This window comes from Mauremys mutica, chromosome 8 (assembly GCF_020497125.1).
Source record: "Mauremys mutica isolate MM-2020 ecotype Southern chromosome 8, ASM2049712v1, whole genome shotgun sequence".
Taxonomy (NCBI): domain Eukaryota; kingdom Metazoa; phylum Chordata; order Testudines; family Geoemydidae; genus Mauremys; species Mauremys mutica.
In genome coordinates, this window is record NC_059079.1 from 55850993 (window position 1) to 55867565 (window position 16573).

At 44.0% G+C, this 16573-nt stretch overlaps 1 protein-coding gene across 1 annotated transcript; it reads left to right on the top strand.

Annotated features, from left to right (window-relative positions):
• Positions 1–1793: 1793 nt before the first annotated feature.
• On the top strand, positions 1794–8983 carry RGS16 (regulator of G protein signaling 16). Its single transcript, XM_045029000.1, has 5 exons — positions 1794–1931; positions 3810–3911; positions 4700–4761; positions 6290–6456; positions 6741–8983. Exons 1-5 carry the CDS (start codon positions 1891–1893, stop codon positions 6939–6941), a joined length of 573 nt encoding a protein of 190 aa, XP_044884935.1. The 5' UTR covers positions 1794–1890; the 3' UTR covers positions 6942–8983.
• The last annotated feature ends 7590 nt before the right edge of the window (positions 8984–16573 follow it).

Sequence of the window (16573 nt, forward strand, 5' to 3'; positions counted from 1 at the left end):
GACTCTGCTTGTCTGTCTGTCATGTCTGTCCACCACAGGGGTTTTACATCTTCCTCTAGCATCTGATACTGGTCACTGCTTCAGACAGAATATTGGTATGGCAATTGCATCCTATCCATCCATCTATCCTCTGCTATATCCCTGTTTCCCATTGATCTCTGTCTGCAGGTCTCTCTTGCTTCCCTTTCTCTCCAGCACTGCAGTACAATATGGCATATGAGATGGTGCAGCAGCAGGATACTGATTCTTGAGAACTGCACCTCTGTCAGAAGCTGTTTTATTACGCATTTGGCTGTTTCAGTGGAGCCCTTGGTGTGGCCTTAGAGGAAGTGACGTTCTGCTTGTTGTAACATTGTGGGAATGTGGGGGCACTATCAGGTTGCAGTACAGTCTCCTACCGTGATACATTTTCAGAAAATTGACCTTTCTCTACCTCTTTGCCCCATTCTGTCATAAGGAGGAGGGAGAAAACTTGTTCACCTTAGCCTCTAAGAATAGAACAAGCAGCAATGGGCTTAAACTGCAGCAAGGGAGGTTTAGGTTGGACATTAGGAAAAAGTTCCTAACTGTCAGAGTGGTTAAACACTGGAATGGATTGCCTAGGGAGGTTGTGCAATCCCCATCTCTGGAGATATTTAAGAGTAGGTTAGATAAATGTCTATCAGGGATGGTCTAGACAGTATTTAGTCCTGCCATGAGGGCAGGGGACTGGACTCGATGACCTCTCAAGGTCCCTTCTAGCCCTAGAATCTATTCTCTTCAGCTCTTCTGTCTTTATCTCCTGCTTCATTCTCTCTTTCCCGTTTTATTTTCTCTGTTCTTCTGTTCTCTCCTAGTCAGGTTCTTACATTGTGCCTATTACCATGGTATCTTTTCCCTTACTCTATATTTCTCTCCTCTTCTTCTCTCCTCCTCTCCCTTCACCACATGCAGAGCAGAATGAAACAGAGTCTGCAACTATGATCCAGTGTACATTGCACATTGACCCATATCTGGGGATCTAGTTTCGATAACTAAGATTGTCCTTCTGCACGGTTTCAAAATATAGGTGAGGCCAAACCCTGTTTTAACTAGTGTCTCTGAGTTGTGCCACAACTTGGACGTATAGCGTGATTTGGAGGTATGGTTAAAACACCATTTTGCCCCATCGACTATGCAAGGCAGACACTGGGCCAGTTTCACCCGGATGCGCCGGCTGCTTTGCACTGTTCTGGAGTAAACCAATTGCCTGAATGTACCAGTGAATCTGGCCCATTGTTTAAACCCCAGTGAGAACAAGCACATTGTACCTGGTATTCTCCCAACATGCTTGTATCTGTAGTGCAGACAGGACTAAGTGGTCTCCAGCCAGTGGTACTTAGCTAATAACTGCTTTGCTTTTCATATATTGCATATTAAACAGATTTTTTCTTAAAATAAAACAGAAAAGCTTCCCAGTCTCCAGACACCTGTAACAGCATATGCTCCTTATTTCACGGCAGAGAGTCTAGGGGCAGTCACAATGCTAGCAGCTTCGGACGTTTACATAGCAGGTATAGTTTATAGGTGGAAATTTGTCTGGTTTTCCTGTTATCAGGGAACAGGTTAGGACTGTGTTATTCAAGGACAGCTCTGATTCTCCCCCAACTTCCCTCTCTTAACACACACAAAAGAAACCCACCTAAACCATTATCAAATTTTCTTACTCCTGTCAGAGCTTTTGGTTGCTTAGAGGCTGGAGCTGTGTGTGGCTAACCCCTCCCACTTCCCATGTGATATAAAGCACAGCTCCCAGGCCCTGCTTCCAGGCTACAGCACAGGACTACAGCAGCTGCTTGTTGCTTTCCATTCCAGTGACAAGGACTAAACCCGTTGTCAGCTACCTACCCTCCTGCTTGCCCAGTTCTCAGCATGTGCCGGGGTTTAGCTGCACTTTCCACCTGCTTGGAAAGGTAAGAGATTTTGAAATACTAGAACTCTAGGAAATAAAGGACTTGTTGATACAGAAATATTAGATTCAGTACTAGACCTTATGGCCACTTTTGCATGGGCAATGATGCTGCGTTTGTAAAACTGGGACACACACTGTGTTTAAATCATAGCTAACAGTGGTTCAAGCAATATAACTTAGCAATATAGTACGAGGGAGGAGGGGAATGTAGGGGTAAGCAATATGAAGAGGTAGTGCTGCTTTTATATTGTTTTAAATGCTTGAGGTTTGTCTTGCTATCCCCTTCCAGTGCAGAACTTGCTTCGCTCTGACAGCATAAAGCATATTTAAAATAAACAATGATTTGGATGCAGTCTTGTGCTACACCTCTACCTTGATATAACGCTGTCCTCGGGGCCAAAAAATCTTACCATGTTATAGGTGAAACAGCATTATATCGAACTTGCTTTGATCCACCGGAGCACTGCTTTACCGTGTTATATCCGAATTTGAGTTATATCGGGTCGTGTTATATCGACGCAGAGGTGTACTTGTTTGGCATCGAATTGATAATTTTTATAACAGTCCTCTGAGACCTTGTATAAGCAGTAGTATAAATAACGTTTGATCTGTACCCTTTCTTAGGGATGGTACTCTAGGGAGAAGGTGATATAGCAGGTAGCTGTCTCTGTATTGTCGCAAAGATGCACTGGCAGGGAGGTGTCTCAATATTGTCGCAGAGATGCTGTGGCACGGAGCTGTCTCTATGCTGGCGCAGAGACGCCACTGCAGGCAGCTGCACCAGTACTGCCGCAGAGACCATGTGGCACAGAGATAGCTCAGTAGTGTTGCAGAGACACTGTGGTATGGGGATGTCTGCATAGTGTGGCAGAGACAGCAGGACAGGGAGCTGTCTCAATACTGCTGTTGAGAAGAGAGCAGTTTCGCTATTTTCCCTGAGACTCCAGAGCAGAAGGGAAAAGTACTTAGGACAAGAGGATCAGGAGAGCAGAGCAGAGATTGACCAACAGACACCAGAGTGAAGAGGAAGCCAGAGGGATAATGAAAGGGCCAGACAGGGCAGACAGCTGCCTCTATACTATACGTCAGGGGTAGGCAACCTATGGCACATGTGCCAAAGGCAGCAGGCAAGCTGATTTTCAGTGGCACGCACATTGCCTGGGTCCTGGCCACCAGTCCGGGGGGCTCTGCATTTTAATTTAATTTTAAATGAAGCTTCTTAAACATTTAAAAAAACCTTATTTACTTTACATACAATAATAGTTTAGTTATATATTATAGACTTACAGAAAGAGACCTTCTAAAAACATTAAAATGTATTACTGGCACACAAAACCTTAAATGAGAGTGAATAAATGAAGACTCGGCACAGCACTTCTGAAAGGTTGCTGACCCCTGCTATACACTAACCAGGCAAACACCTCCACACATGCTCTATATGGATATACAAGAAAACGATCTCCCAAGAAGTTACTGAGAGTTTTCTAGTGGCTTCTGGTGGCAAAGGGTGGGATTGGCGAAGAAAGGTTTTAATTCATAAATAGGCACACAGTAACTAATACTAAAGATAACAGTGGGCTAAACCAATTACAGGAATAAGGGGCTGAAATTCCACTAGAGTTGTGGAGCTGTACCTCTTTCAATCAGTGTTTAATTTGGCCCTGTGTATCCATGCTGGATTCAGAGAGAGGAGAGAGAGAGAGAGAGTGCTAGCTAATTGCATCCCGAGGCATTTTTCTGTAAGGATATAATGCTAACAAGCCTGTCCTAGCAACAGGCCTTCCCTCAGTTTGATGAGCATGCACCTCCGCCCCCTAGTGGCCATTCCTTGCCTCTTAGTATCTATTCCATACCCATCTGCGCCTCTTCTGTCTTTCAGAGCCAAACAACTCAAAACTCGTTTAGGGATCCTGCTTCATAAACCAGAGTTGGGACATGAGGCTGAGAGCTTCAGCTCGTCTGAGCAGGGCACCAAACTGAGGTAAGCCAAGCCTGCATTCTCCAAACTCAGCCTAGGCCCCCTGCTGCTGTACATGGGTAGACATAGGCAGGAGAGCACTGTCTCATGAAAGAGTTGTATTGGTCCCCAAGGACTGCCCTGGGATTGGATCATGTTCATGGCCCTCTCCATATGAGGAAGGAAACACAATACATCAGCACAACTCACAGCTCTCCACCCACTAAGCCACACCCTCACATTTTCAGAGGGGAATGTTTATTACCCTGCTCTACCAGTCAAAACCAGACTGGACAACAGGAGCCCTAGCAAGTGGCATCTGGGACACAGTGTGGTGTCCCAGCTTCAGGCTAGACACCAGAGTGGACTTAACCAATTACTGAAGTCCCCCAACCAGCTGCTGGACTCTATCTGTGGACTGTAGTCAACCTTAGAACCAGGACCCTCACTATTTGAAGGGAAACTCTTTGCCAGAGCTTGTATCAGCTGGAATTGGCTGTTTTGAATCTCTATATAGAAAAACAACTGGCCATAGCTACACTATGGAGCTAAGATCTGGCGAGTCATCTGGGAGAGTAAGAGAGAGGGAGAAAGAAAGAGAGAAAGGAAGGAGAAGACCCCAGAGGTAATGAGATTGCTGGGTCTCTTACTTTAGTTTTCTATGGAGTGATGCAGTCCTCTCCTCTTCCCCTAAACACAGTAGCCTCTGTCATGGAGATTTTCTATCCCTGAGAATTTGGCCAGATTGAACACTTGTTAGAGTTTGTTTCCATAAAACAAGGTTAATACTTAACTTTACTTTTCCTCTCCAGAAACTCCTCAGAGGAAGCACTAGAATGGAAGAAGTCCTTTGATCACCTGCTGAAGAGTAAAAGTGAGTACGAGTCTCTTGTATGACAGAATGAAGGGGGAAAGTACACCAAGACTGAGTGGGAGGGGAGACTAAGGGTTAACCACGTGCGTAAGTTCAGCACAATAGGTAATGTTTGTCTATTCTCAGACTAGAATAAAAGAAAGGTCGGTCTTTAAGAACTGCTTCCTTCTCCCTCCTGAGAGTATTGCTTTGATGCAAAGAGGACAGTGGAGCAGATAATAGTCTGAACAAGCTGGGTAAAAACCAAACAGAACTGTTGCATGGCCAAGTAGGGTTGCCATTTTTCAGGCGTGGTCCTCTTTCTGGCAGAGATGTTGCATCACAATGCAATGCCATGTTGTTGGGGCATAAACGTTATCATTCTGATGTTATGTCAGTGGGATGTATCACTTTGTCAGAACCTGGACTGTAAATTGTCCTGCAAGCTAAGTTTATTACCCATCCCAGTTTCAATGCACATTCAGTAGAGACCCATGAAAATGGATATTGCTCAACAACTTTGGGGTTGAGAGGCAATGCTACCACTTGTACTATTCAGAATTTTCTTAGAGAGGGAGAATTCAACAGCTTCCCTCCAGAATGATAGGAAACACTCAGCAGTGGAGAAGTACTGATTCTGTGTGGCTTTAGTACATCCATCCTGCCATCCAGACTGTCTGTACTTGCAGAAGTACTGGCTGTGCTATGCACTAGAGTCCCAGTAAGAAAATCTCTCTCACACAAACACACACACGTAAGTACTTTTCAGGGATACACTTTGGAATCAGGTGAGGGTTATCTCCTTCCTACATGGTCTCAGTGCCCAGGAGTTGGACTATTAAATAAGTGACATTAGAAATGACAAATCTTCAAACTAAAGTGGACTGAAAATGTTACTGACATGATAGAAATGACTCCACAGAGGGGAGGCCGTTCTCTACTGATGTGCTCCTTGTTTCAGCCTAACCCAAACTTTGTCACCCATTTTGGTTAACAAGTACATTTGGAGGTGTGACATCATAGACTGTCTTGAACATGGAGCATGTGTGCTTCCGCACAGCTTGTGACTTATTCCCTATACAACTGAGCCAAGAAGAAGGAGAAAGTCACCGCTCAGATCTGCTCAGATACTCGTGGAGGGCATATAAATACCTAGATAGATAGATCTACAGAAATCTGTTCCAAAGCCCCAGGGAATACACTCTGGAGAACCATTATAAAAGGTCAGACATGCAGAACATGTTGGAGACACAGGGTATGCCCTGTTCCATGCTTGTCTGTGGGAAAGTGGTTTATTGGAACCCAGAGGCCAATAAACAATCTGAGAACGGTGGAATCTGTCCAGAGTGAAAATCTGTCCAGGGTGAAGTAGAATCGTATTATGTCATGGTCTGAACTTCAAGAGAGACTTTTCAATAATGCTAAATTACTCAATAAGCAAGATGTATTTTAAAACCTGTCAGCATTCCTCATCTCCCAAAGATGTATGAAGCTGCTTCCTTTTCCCCTTCTTCCATCCCTAAATCTAAATTTTCCTTGTTCTTCACAGATGGGGTGGCTACATTCCATGCCTTCCTGAAGACAGAGTTCAGTGAGGAGAACCTTGAGTTTTGGTTGGCTTGTGAGGAGTTCAAAAAGTCCCGGTCAAAAACTAAACTGTCATCCAAGGCCCACAGGATCTTTAAGGAGTTTGTTCAAAATGAAGCACCTAAAGAGGTCAGAATTATTTCTAGCTTTGCATTTTATTGTATGGGTGTGGAATTGAGAACTGTTTCACTTATTTAACATAAGTTTGCAACAGTAATGTGCTTCCCCCACTCATACAATAGGAAAATTAGTTCCCACACACCAAGTGGTGTCTTATATGTAATTTCCCAGAAGACCATACATAATATTTACAGTCATGCCCCCATTTTATTTATGAAGGGAAATCATTTCCCTCTCCATATGGTAATGTTCCCACACCAAAAGAATATTGTGTCTCCTGTCCTTCCTCACAGGTGAATATTGACCATGAAACCAGAGAAATAACCCAGAAGAACCTGACAGCTGCTACTACTTCTTGTTTCGATGCTGCACAGGCAAAAACCCGCACTTTGATGGAGAAGGATTCCTATCCCAGGTTCCTGAAATCTACCTCCTACCAGGACTTGACAGAGCAAATCACCAGCCATAGCACCAGCAAGCGGTTGCATACCTGATCCAAGTCACCTGCACTGCCAGAAACGGGTGGGGGGGAGAGGGGAAGAGCCACATTGTGAAGCAAAGGTAGAGGAGGCAGGAGCCTGAGAAACAGCGACTGAGGCAGAAAGAGCTCTGAGCAGTGGGGTTTTGGCTAAAGTCCTGGGATTTTATCCTTATCAGGATCCCTAGGATCTCAAATGCTTCCATGTACCTCCGAGCTGTAGTGAGGAGCACCTGTCCCCCATCACTGGCATGGGAGATGGTGAAATGGGAACTGTTGGGAGAGAGAGAGATGGGTGGACAGTTGCTTATATGCAAGCAAATGCTCCAGTGACGGGTAGTGGGGAAAAAGTATACAAGAAGAGACTTGCACTAAAAGCAGAGGGGGGGGGAGGGGAGAAGAGCTGGATGAGTGGCAGGTTCCGTTGGAAACAGGATCGATTCAATTCCCCCCCAAAACTGTCCTCCATCTGATGTTGAACTTTGTGCATACAGACAGATATAGACATGCATGCATAAAGAGAAAGCCTCAGTCTGCTCTCAAGACCCTGCCTCTGTACCGACACAAAATACAAACTATACAGAGCGCTCAGAAGTTTGCAATTTCCACAGTGCTGGGGCCGGTGAACCCACACTTGTCTGCATGTTCTTGCACCAGCTGGAATTTCCAGCATCTCAGATCATAAAGATGCAAGCACAACTTTGGGTTTTCAGCCACAGGAGTCCTGCATCTGCTTTGTTTGGATTGAGAGGGATTTCAGATTCTACTCTGCCCTCTCCAATGCACGCTCTGGGTGACCCTTTACACCTCCTTCCACTAAGACATCAGCATTGCATGAACATTTCCCCCCCTCCCCCCACATAAACTACATGAGCTCATGTTTTGGTCCTCTAAATTATGTGCAATCTTGGATTGCATGCCCCCTTTTTATTATTGATAAAATTTCATAGATGAGCACAGCACTTTACAAAGTACATACTTAGGCTAAGCCCTTGCCCTGAGGAGCTTACAACTGAAATTGGATTTATTGTAGATACCACAGTCCTTAGATACCATGGTGACAGGCACTACATAAAAACCCAAGAGAGGTAGGTAGAGAGAACTCCAATACAGTCAAAGGATTAGGCAAAAGAGTGGCAAAAGCTGGAGTCCTAATTGGTCGGGGCTGGCATTTTTTTTTTTTTAGAAGACATGGGAAAGGGGAACGTTGATAGATTTACTGTATGAGCGTAGAATGATGTTTAAAAAAGGTCCAAAGGGCCAGATTTTTAAAAAGGTATTTAGGCTACTAGCTGGTGAGATCTAATAGGCAGAATAATGAGCAGGTTACTTGCATTTAGTGATCTCACAGAACTCTATTTTGTGTGGATGAAGCAACGCATAAAGCTCTGAGACAGTGAAAGTGGTTGGAAGAACGCATTTAACCAGAAGTTGCTCCCCAACGCTTCTCTGAGGGGCTTGTAGAACATTTCATTTGCTGAGACTTCTGGCATAAGACTTGATTTTTAGAATCCCACCCTGATTAGGTATTTACAGATCCATTAGATAATTATTCAGACACAGCTACACTGGTGCTAGCAACAGTATAAATACAAGTGTAGATCAGGCCCAGGTGTTTTCAACACTGTCTCATTGAAAACCTGCCTTGAGCAAACTTTCCTGGTAAGACAGAAACATAGTGCAATCTTACCTGAAGCAATTTATTCACGGAAGCCAAATCCTGAGATCCTTACTCAGTTGTTACTCAGTCTTTGCCCAAACAACCTCCTCTTGACTTTCATGAGCATTTGCCTGAGTAAGGACAGAGAATTTGCCCTGGATCATTAGTGGTGCCCTCCTATTGCAATTTGTCTGGCCAGTGGCTTGAAGAATCTCAAGAACTAGTGGCTGGACTCTTCTGCATCCTCCTCTTCTTCCTTCCCATTCTACCTCTGAGTCTTCATGGGTTCCAGCTGGGTTCTCAGGAGATTCTAGCTGCTTTAATATTTATTATTTATTTTTCACAACTGGAACTAGTTTCATAATGCTATGATACACACATTGTTCTGACTGCATGGCTAACACAATATTATTATATTATTATTAGAAAATAAAAAACAAAAAAAATTGAGATGGCTTCCCTTGTCTTTGTTTTTAAATTACACTCTTTGCATTGGTAATCATGGGACATAAATTGTAGTTTATGGCAACATCGCACATGGGTTGCATGTCACTCACAATGTTGTTCTAAAAACAATTACACTACTAGAAGCAGACACACTAAAGGAATGGAAAGTGGAGGCGGGGGGGAGGGCACACAACATCTTTCACGAGATAGCTGCCTTATTTCAGAGAAATTAAGAATTACTTTCATCTTTGGAACTGGTTAAGTTTAAGAACATGTTCATTAATAATATTTAGCCCTGTTATAGCACTTTTCATCTTCAAAACATTTTACAAACATTTACAATTCACAACTCCTATACGAGATTGATGAAGAGTTCTACTATTCCCATTTAACACGGGGGAGGGGGGGGGAACCAAAGCAGGAGAAAGTAAAGTAGGTTTGCCAGGTGTTCAGTTTTCAACTGGAACACTTGCTCGAAAAGGGACCATCTTCAGCCTGGTGAAAATGAGCGAGTGAGAGCAGGCGACAGAGGGAGGGAGGATGGAGTGAACAGGGCAGAGCCTCAAACTCCCCAAGTTCAGAGGGAGTTGGTGTCAGATAGAATTGTAACTCTGGAGTCCCAGCTGCTAAGCCTGTGCTAACACCACTAGACCAGACTGCTCCTTCTCATTAAAAATGTCCTTTACCAGCAACTATTTCTTTAAATCTTTTTTTTTGGGGGGGGGGTGAGGGGGTGGTGGTAAAATAATAAACAAAACCCAACCCTTGAAATATTAGTGTAGAGAATCCAAAATTCAACTCAGTGATACATTATGAAGTATGACCATTCCTTTCCTATTCTAACTCTGCTGCTGCTGCCGCCAAGTGCCTATTTGAGGTATAGATTTTTTTTTTAATTTTTCATTCTCTTTATTAAATGTAGTTTTCCTTAATGAGTCAGATAAATTAAACTCACTGTACTTGGATACTGGCTTATTTTTGCCTAAGAGAGGAAAGAAGTTTGAGATGTCCAGAAAGCACTTGTTAGGTTACACAGCAAGAAAAGGGTCAGAGAGGATTTTCAATAAAATAGTGTTAAAGCAGAAAAAATACTTTTCAGTTAGGAGCTTTAGTTTAAAAAGAAATCAAAGTAATTGTGTTTCTTAATACTCATTAAAGGTTAATCTGAAACTGAGTTATTGTAGAAAATCTTTAAATAGAGCAAAATATTTAAATTACCACAGAAGAAAAAATATTTAAGAGGCAACTGAAATCTTTTCAAGAGCCTGAAGAATAGTCTCTAAAAATTAAGGGAGTGATATAGGGCCATATTCTGTTCTCAATTATTGTCAGTGGAGTTCTTCCAAATTTACACTAGTATAACAGAGGGCAAAATTTAACCCTATATGAGCGATACTCAAATAAAAACTAAAGGTTGTCAGGTAGCTCTTTTTACATATTAGGTAGTTAGGGACAAATCTGCTACTGGTAAATAGAGTCAATGGAATTACACACCCATTCATGCCAGCAGTGAATTTGACTCTCCATTTTTCTTTAAAAAAAAAAAAAAGGGGTCTATTTCATCCCTGATGTAACTTCAGTGAAATCATTGGACTGGAAGTACTTTGGTCCTTGGTGAACAGTGTTTTCCACTGTGGCTGAAATCACATCATCAAGTTTGCCGTCTGATTTCATCACAGTTCTAGCAAGATTCTCTGGAATAAAAGTGGACCAGTATATTCATGGAAACCATGCTGGAACTCTGCAAGTGATAATCATGGGAACAGCCTTTGCTAGCAAAATCCAATCTTAATTTGTTTAGGGCCTTAAAGCTTTGAAGACACTATTTTTCTCAAGTCTTTTTAATCAAAACCCTTGTTAGTATTTCATTTGGACATGGTGATTATGTTTGGTTCCAATAAAGTCTGACAGTTTCTCAGGGAAAGGGCTGTGAATTTGGAATCAGAATACAAGATTTGGTTCTGGGTTTTGAAAAGTCAGAAAAACTCAAATCTCAGAATCTGTACCCAGCGAAAAAACTTCAGCCTTCTGTGTTTGAGATTCCCATGGAAACCTTTACTTGGTGCTTTTCAAAAATCACAAGTGGGCGTGACTGGTCCTGGGAACTGTATTATCATGTTGACCTTCTCTAAGACCTGAGAAGAACATTGTGTAATTTTTGCCTTCAGAAAAAAGTCCCTCTAATTCACCCTTTGCTCAAACTTCTGAAGACATCACATTCTGCTGAGCTGACCTGTGTGCTCTCTCAGTCTCCTTTTAGAGATGGCTTCTGTGATTCACACCCATTCCTGTTTCCATTCATCCCTCCCCATCCTCACTCCTATTCCCAGAGCTAGCCAATTCACCTCCTCCCATCCCTGGCCCAGAACTTTCTTGACTGGAGAGTACAATTAAATAGCTGGGGGAAAAAATCCTGAAAACACATAAGAGCATGGAAACCCCCACAGTAAACATTGCAAAAAACACATATTGAATCAGTGAAGGGAGATTCCCCAAAAGTTTAGGATCTGTGAGTGGTTTGGATATGCAGCCTCAAGTTCAGAAGGTTTTGCAAAACTGCAGAGCCCCCCGCCCCCGGCTCTGTGACCTTTCCAGAACAATCATTCCTCCCAACAGACCTTGGCTTCTCATACCTTTTGTAGTTTTCTTGGGGGGAGCCAAGTGGCCTGCCACTTCCAGCTGGTGTGATTGAGGGGGTACCATCAGCCCACACTCTTATAGCATTTGGTGAGACATTGCTTGTCGTTCCTCCATCTTCTTCATGAAGCATGTGTCTCTCTTTCAGTCCCCTTCTGAGGGTCCAACCCCTCTTTCTTTCCATCTGCCCTGTCTGACACAGCTGGAAGCCTCTCTTCTCCCTGCCGTGCCCTCTTGTTACTGCCCTGGGATGCGTGTCTGCCTTTCATTATTTCTATTCCAGTAGCGACCAAACCATGTTAGGCTCTGCACTGACTTATAGGAAGGCAAAGTCCATGCCCTATAGTCTGAAAAGACACAAAGTGGGATGAGGGGTAAGAGAAGGGGCACAGATGTGGTTATGTCCAGTACCGGACAGGGGAAGTCATTTTGAAGAGCATGCAGTTCCACACACACACCCATCCCCCAGCATGACCTCACTCACACTGTGCATGTGAGGTCATGCCAGCAAAGGCAGGATGGCGCACACTGTAAAATGGCACCCCCATGTGGCACTTTACACACACCATGTGTGCAAGGTCCCACCAGTGGGGGCAATGTCACTGATGGGAGCAGCCCCACACCATTTCTAGAAGTACGAGAATGTCCAATATTCTAGGAATGCATAAGTGGCCTCCTTTCACAGGGTTCACTCACCACAGGTGGCACTTCTTCCAGGTCACCCCAGGGATTAGCTCTGGCCAAGCATTGAGCCCTCCTCTGGTAGCATCTCTCCTATCATCCTCTCACCATGAGGACCAATCTCACTCCAGGAACTGCAGCCTCCTCTTTGTGACTCTGCCTTCCACCCAAGACGCTATGTGGTTCTCCCTTACAGGGGGTATCAAAATCTTTCCAGAACAAGTTATCCCAGGCAGTCCACTGTTCTTTGCCTGGTCTGTGCCATGTCTACAGTGGCTGGTAGGGGAACCCAGGCCCATCCTCTACTCCAGGTTCCAGTTCAGGGGCCCTCTAGTCAGCAGATAAGGCCTGCATTACTATTCTTTGCTGCTTTCCACCTGAGCCTTCTCCTACCTTCCCCCCTCTTTGGGTTTGCCAGTCTCCCAACTCCATCCCTCCAGGGAGTAATTGTGGTCTACCCACTACCCTTCACCCAGGGAGTGACTGCAAACTACTCTACCTTCTGCTGCCAATTCCCTGCCTTTATAGCCCTAACCTAGCTGTATTCCTCCTCAGCTGGGCTCCCTCACTCAGTCAGAGGATTACTTGGCCACCTAATACCCCTCAATTGTGGCTTGTGGGTTAATTAGCCCCCATCTTAGTTTTCATTAACCCTTTCTGGGCAAGTGTGGGATGAACACCCCATCACATTATCCTAGTCATCATTGTCATTATTGTTCCTAAATCCAATCCCATTTCACAGAAGACAAAACAACATACACACAATAGGGAAGAGAAAAGAACAACAAAAATAGAAAATGCAGCTTTTGACAACTCTCCTTCTCCTTTTGCAGCAGTGAATTTAATACAGAATTTAATAGAGAGAGACTGATGTCAGGATAATAGGGAAATATTTCCTAGAGCAGTGGTACCCAAACTTTTCCTGTCATCCCCCCCACAAACACACATTTACCAGTAATGGAATCTGTCCAGGCCCCCTCCATTACTGCACTACTACATTACTCAGCAGAGGGTGAAGGTGGAGCTGTGGGGCAGAACTGCGGACGGGGGAGGAGCTGCAGCTAGAGGTGGAGCAGAGAGGGAATGAGGGCAGAGCTAGGGTGGGGCCAGAGCAGGGGTTGGAGTGGAGCTGGGGCTGGGGGCAGAGTGGACCTGAAGCTGGGGTCAAAGTGGGGCTGGGTGGTGCTCTCTCCCCACACGCCAGGGGCTCGGAGTGGAGCCAGTCCCCACTGTGCACCCCCTCTAACATTCCTCCATGCTCCCTTAAGGGGCCACACCCCACAGTTCAGGGACCATTGTCCTAGAGCAGTGGTTCTCAACCTTTCCAGACTACTATATCCCTTTCTGGAGTCTGATTTGCCTTCTGTATCCTAGGTTTCACCTCACTTAAAAACTACTTGTTTATAAAATCAGACACAAATACAAAAGTGTCACGGCACACTCTGACTGAAACATTGCTTGCGTTCTCATTTTTACCATACATTATAAAATAAATCGATTGTACTTACAATTCAGTGTGATACTTGAGCCTGTTATTCATTTGTGAGCCTTGTCTGAAGCCAGAGACCCGCAGCCTGGGGCTGAAGCATGTAATTTAGCTTTGTGGAGCCCCTTGTGGCATTAAGCCCCAGGCAATTGCCCTGCTTCCCCCCGCCACCCCAACGTCGGCCCTAAACCCATCCCATGACCCCTGTGGGAGTCGCAACCCTCAGGTTGAGAAACACTGATCTAAATGAGTCGAGTACCTCCCAGAAGACCTCTATGTACGTATCCCTGGTTGAGAACCACTGTCCTAGAGTATCTTGCCATTTATACTTATGGATACTTGTTTTTGTTTTTATTTAGACAGTCTTGACTCTGGCAGGCAATTTTCGCTGTTCAGTTTTAACTGACAAGCCTTACATTTACTGACAGTTGGTAACCTTTGCTGAATGTATGTGGAGCTAGTGTGGCTGTCTGTCATGTCATCTCTAGATTAGGGATGGGCTGCAGACATGGCAAAATTGTGTGCAGTTCCACTTGGGTGGTGGAAGGAGACGTTTCAGAATTCACCCCCCTGTTGTAACCTTTGATTTATGTAGTCCCAATTAGTACTTTAAAGATAAGGAATACAACCAACTTGAATTCTTTATGGTTCAAGCCTACAGGGCAATTACAAACTATTTAATTTAGTGGAGGACAGTAAATATCACAATGAGAGATCAAATTAAAGACTTAATTTAAAGTAAAATAATTAATTTAGGTATACACTGCATATCATACTTACATTTTAAGATGAAATGATGCATGCAGGGGTGATTAATCCCTGGATAGGAAGAATGGGTATAATTTTTTTTCTAACAGTACCTTGATGGTGGGTGGGTGCGCCAATCTAAAATCAGCATGCTACTTTTTCCCTAATCAATTATAATAACACCTCTTAATTAACATTACCTTTTACCATATTTATATTTCCATTATCATAATGAAAGATTTTGTAATTTTTTATTGTCTATTTAACATTAAGCATTGTCTTAATTAACATCTGCATAAACACTGAGCTAATAACTATCAGTATAGATAGTGTTTTGAAAAACACTAACTTTTTATTTAAAACATTTGTAAAAACCAGTTAGGACCAAAACATGTTTACAACATGATCTAGGGTTATGCCCTAACTTATTTTTAAAATACCTTTTAATTGTTTTACTAGGCCTCTCTTGACTATTGTCAAGCCTAGTTTTAGGAAATAAAGAAATGTAAGTAGCCCCAAAAATTTAAGCAAGCACCATCTTTATAGATGACACAATGCCTACTTTGGTGCAACTGATCCTCAGTTCTTGCACCTGTGAGGCCCAGCTCCTGAGCCCCAGGTTGCAGAGGGATAGGAGCAGATCCACAGGCCATTCCGCACCAGGGAAAAGGGTGCAAAGCGTAGCAGATACTACTACAGTCGTGAGGCTGCAGTAACTATTGTGGAGAGGCTCCGTTGCAGCTATTTGTCTTCAGGAAAGAATCCATGCCTTCCTATCCCTACAAAACCACCCTACACAAAGCCTTGAAATTTGGATTTTGTGTGTATCTGGTGCTGGGAGAAAATTGGCCTGAGGTGTAGAAACATGTAAATAATCCATTAGAATTATCTGTGACATGTCGTGGGAAAAATATCACAGGGAAGTCCTTATGTTCACATTTACCTTCTCACATCCACTTTCCCCTGCAGTTGTTGTCCTCTACACAAACCCATTCTTGTTCATGCTGTTTCTCATTCCCCTCATTTACACTTTCATTTTATCCACTTCTTACTGTCTCTCTTCCTCTCTCCCATGCCCAGCCCTCTATTCCTCACCCCTTCTTTGCCCAGTTGAGCTGAGCTGTTTGTCTGGAACTCTGGTTGCTAATTGCAGATCTCTGATGTAGTAGGGAGGGGAGTGCTTGGTATATGGGTTCAGTGTGCAGGGAGGCAGGCCGGGGCCATGGAGATACAGGGCAGCAAGTACCTCCATCCTCAGGAGAAAGGGTGCTGGGCTGAGTTACTAGTCTTGCTTCCTTGCTGCTAATGACAGCAGTTGCTTGTGATGATGATGTGCCCATTTCATTTTGCTCACTGAAATACAAGAGGAAAAAAGGATCTAATGGGGATTGAAAGCAACTGTGTGAAGTGCAGGAAGATGTCAGAGCTGGCAGCAGGACTTGTAGCCTTCACAGCTTCAATGGCTTAGTCTTACTCATGATATTGCTTTGTACACCAACCCCGCTCACAGCCTTTGGCATACAGGGTATGTTGGGAGCATGCTGTGCACAAGTGAGATGCAGGGGTCTACAGGAGGCAGCTCTGAGTCAGAATAACACTGAGGCTGCTCTGGCTTATGTCAGGCACAGTCCCATGGACCAGGGGAGCAGGGAAGTGAGGTAAGACATTTGTACCTTTCCCCTGTGGCCCTGCTCTGAGCACATCTTGTTTGGACAGAGACCGTGTCCTCTCCATGTTCTGATCTAAAGGGCCTTGTACATTGCAGGTGCTATTGGAATAAACACAGAAAATCGTCAGCATCAAGAAGGATAAATAGGGACCAAGGTAGAGCCCTGCAGTGAGAATGGGATCCTGTGAGTCCTGCAGAACCCGCTGCCATAAAGTGGGTGTGAGTAAAATGTACTTTGTTGTGGGTGGGATTGGGGGGAGGGGGGGGAGAGAAACAGACTATGGTAATTTGCAGGGAAACAAAATGCAAATTTTGCTACAC